At 75.8% G+C, this 3,215-nt stretch overlaps 2 protein-coding genes across 2 annotated transcripts in view; one reads left to right on the plus strand and one right to left on the minus strand.

Moving 5' to 3' along the window:
* Positions 1-27: 27 nt before the first annotated feature.
* Positions 28-585, minus strand: AURANDRAFT_3209 (hypothetical protein; the record flags this gene model as incomplete). Its single annotated transcript, XM_009038605.1, has 2 exons — positions 28-230; positions 408-585. Coding segments are annotated over 2 exons (381 nt in total), but the record flags the coding sequence as incomplete, so codon positions are not given.
* Positions 586-1,587: 1,002 nt separating this feature from the next.
* AURANDRAFT_64292 (hypothetical protein) overlaps positions 1,588-3,215 on the plus strand; it is a gene marked incomplete at both ends in the record, with an annotated part of 2,354 nt that continues 726 nt past the window's right edge. The window contains 2 exons of the mRNA XM_009038750.1: positions 1,588-2,081; positions 2,125-3,171. Coding sequence (XP_009036998.1) covers positions 1,588-2,081; positions 2,125-3,171 — 1,541 coding nt within the window. The remainder of the gene's footprint in view (positions 2,082-2,124; positions 3,172-3,215) is intronic.

Here is a 3,215-nt window from a genome sequence, read left to right on the forward strand (position 1 = left end):
GAGCGTCGCGATGTGCGCGATGCGCTGCTCCGCGCGCGCGTAGCCGAGCGCCTCCGCGCGCTCGTACCACTGCTTCGCGAGCGCGTAGCGGACGACGTCGTTCTCCGTGATCACGAGGCCCTTCTCGAAGAGGTGCCCTAAATTGAACGCGGACCGCTCGCAGCCCTGGTTCGCGGCCATGCCGTAGTAGCGCTTCGCGTGGTTATAGTCCGTCTTCAGGTCGCCCTCGCCTGGGCGGGAAACGAAAATATGCAACCCGACGTCGATATGCTGTTTATCGAACAGTTTCGACACGAGCGTTTGGCTCTCCGGAAAGGGCTCGCCGAGAGAACACGATCCGTCCAAAAAGCAGCCGAAACCACTCGAGAAAGAGAGGTGTGAAGTTTTGCTGGACCGGTCCATTCCACACCGGCCCTCGCCCTTCTCGTACATGTAGCCCAGCGCGGCCTGGGCGCACTTCTCGCGCCGCTTCGCGGCCTTCTCGAAGAGCAGGCGCGCGTTGCGCCGGTTCGCGCGCTGGCCGAGCAGCCCGTGGTAGAAGACGCGGCCGAGGTTGTACCTGGGCGGGGAAAGGGTGCGACGCGCCCGAACGCTTCGATCTCGGCCGTTTCATTTGGACGAGCGACCATCGCTCGAAGCGTCGATGTTTTTTTTGGGCGCACCCACGTTGAAGCACCACCCTTTCGCGGCTCGAGGTCGTACTGCGCGCGGCTGTCGCTCGCGCGCGACGACTCGCGGTAGAGCGCGCGGGCGCGCCGCGGGTTGCGCTGCTCCGTCGTGCCCGTCTCGTAGTACTCGCCCATGACGCCCTGGGACCGGTGGTGGCCCAGGACCGCCGCGAACTTGTGGAAGCGGAGCGCGTCCTTGGGCGACTTGCGGATGCCCAACCCGCCCGTCTCGAAGAGCATGGCGACCTGGTGGAGCCGGTCCGCGTCGGGCAGGTCGCGGTCGAAGTCGTGGTTCTTCAGGATCCGCTTCAGGGACGGGTGCTCGCGCATGAGCAGGGCCGCGTTGCGCTGGATGGTCATGATCTTCAGGTCGTCGTCGCTGATCGCCGGCGGCTTGAAGCGGCCCAGCTTCTGCTCGAACTCGGGGTTCATCTCCACCGTGCTCGCGCGCCGCTGGTGCCGCCGCTGCTCCTCGAAGCGCTTCATGGCCGCGGCGGGGGGCTGCCTCCAGGGGGCGCCGGCGTTGGCGCACTCCTGCCTGGTGCTTCTGTCCGATCGACTCTTAGTGGCAGAGGACATGGACGGCGCCGAAGATGCGCCGCCGCCAGCCGAGGCGCCCGCGGACCCGCCCGCGGAGGTGGCCACACCACCCGCCGAACCGGCGGCGGACGCGGCGCCCCGCGAGGCGCCCGCCGAAGCCGGCGACCCGCCCGACGCGGCCGGCGTCGCCGGCGGCGCGCCGGAGGACCCGTCCGGCGCGCCGCCGCCCGCGCCCGCGCCCGCGTCGACGGCCGCGGTGCACATCGAGATCGTCGAGGAGCACTTCGGCGAGGCCGGCGGCGCGGCGGCCGGCGCCGAGCCCGGCGGCGCGGCGATCGAGCGGACGGCGACGTTCGGCGAGGGCCCGCTGGGCCTCACGATGAAGCGGACGGCCGAGGAGGTCGTGCTCGTGCACAGCGTCCAGGCGGGCACGCAGGCCGCGGCCCAGGCCCTCGAGGTCGGCGACCGCATCGTCCAGCTCGGCGACCTCGACCTGCGAAACGCGAAGGTCGACAAGAAGTTCTGGGCGGGCGCGATCGAGTACGTCAAGGCCGCGCCGCGGCCCCTCGCCCTCGTCGTGCGGCCCCGGGAAACGGCCGCGGCCGCGCCGCCGCGCGACGACCCCCTCGCGCGCCTCGCGGCCGCGGCGCGGAGCCGGTCGGAGCTCGCGGTGCGCAAGCTGCGCTGGGGCGACGACTTCGGGGCCGACGCCGCGGACGAGCGGGCCAAGCTCGCCCGCTACGGCCTCGCCATCGACGGGGCCTGCGCCCTCTGGCGGCCGCCGCGGCCCGGGTTCCTCGGGCGCGCGCTCGGGCCGCGGTCGGGCTTCCTCGACGACAGGCACGCGCTGCTCTTCCGCCTGCGCGGCGCGGCGTCCGACGCCGACGTCGACGGGGGACACCACGTGCTCATGTAGGCGCGACTCGACGCTCGGCGGCGGCGTGCTCATCGTCGCGGCGACGGCGGCGAGCGCGACGGGGTCGTCGTCGGCGACGCGGAGCGCCGACGACCGCGCGAGCGACGCCGCGGCGCTCCCGCGCGGCGCCCTCGACGTCGAGAAGGTCGTCGCGCTCGACGCGTGCAAGCTCGCGGCGCGGTCCGCGTGCGGCGCGCCGCGGGAAGGCGAGGCGTCGTTCGACCTGCGCCTCGGCGACGGCGCCGTCGTGACGCTCGCGTTCCCGAAGCCCCGCGCGCGCGCGTGGCTCGCCGCGCTCGGCGCCGCCGTCGTCTGCCCGCGCGCGGGCCTCGGGCCCTGGCGCCACGGCCTGCTCGTCGGGACGGCGCTGGCCCTCGCGGCGGCGCACGCCGCGGGCGACGACGACGACGCGCGCCGCGCGCTGGACGCGGCGCTCGCGGCCGCGGGCGACCTCGACGCGCGCGACGCGTCCGGGGCGACGGCGCTCCACGTCGCGTCGGGCCGCGGCGTCCGCGGGGCCGTCGCGGCGCTCCTCGACGCGGGCGCGGCGGTCGCGGCGCGCGACGGCGCCGGGCGCACGCCGCTCCACGCGGCCTGCGAGCGCTGGCGCGACGGCGCGGCGGCGCTGCTCCTCGCGGATTCGGCGGCGGCGGGCCTCGCGGACGCGCGCGACGCGGCGGGCCGGACGCCGCTCCGCGCCGCGGCGGACTACGCGGGCGCCGTCGACGGCGACGCGCTCGGCCGGCTGCAGCGCCTCGTGGGCGGCCTGGGCTGCTGGGGCGCGTCGCTCGAGGCGCGCGACGGCGACGGCCTCACGGCCGCGCACGCGCTCGCCGTCCGGCGCAAACACGAGGCGCTCGACTGCCTGCTCCGCTGCGGCGCGTCCGCGGCGGCCGTGCTCCTCGCGCCGCCGCCGCCCGGCGGCGGCGCGCCGCCCCTGCGCCGCGGCGCGACGGCGCTCCACTGCTGCTTCGCCGGCGAGGCCGCGGAGCTGCTCGCGGCGCGCGGCGGGGGCGACCCCTCGGGCGGCGACGACCCGGACCGCGCGTCGCGCCTCGCGCTCGCCTGCGACGCGCTGCTCCGCCACGGCT

This window comes from Aureococcus anophagefferens (genome assembly GCF_000186865.1).
Source record: "Aureococcus anophagefferens unplaced genomic scaffold AURANscaffold_9, whole genome shotgun sequence".
Classification (NCBI taxonomy): Eukaryota; class Pelagophyceae; order Pelagomonadales; family Pelagomonadaceae; genus Aureococcus; species Aureococcus anophagefferens.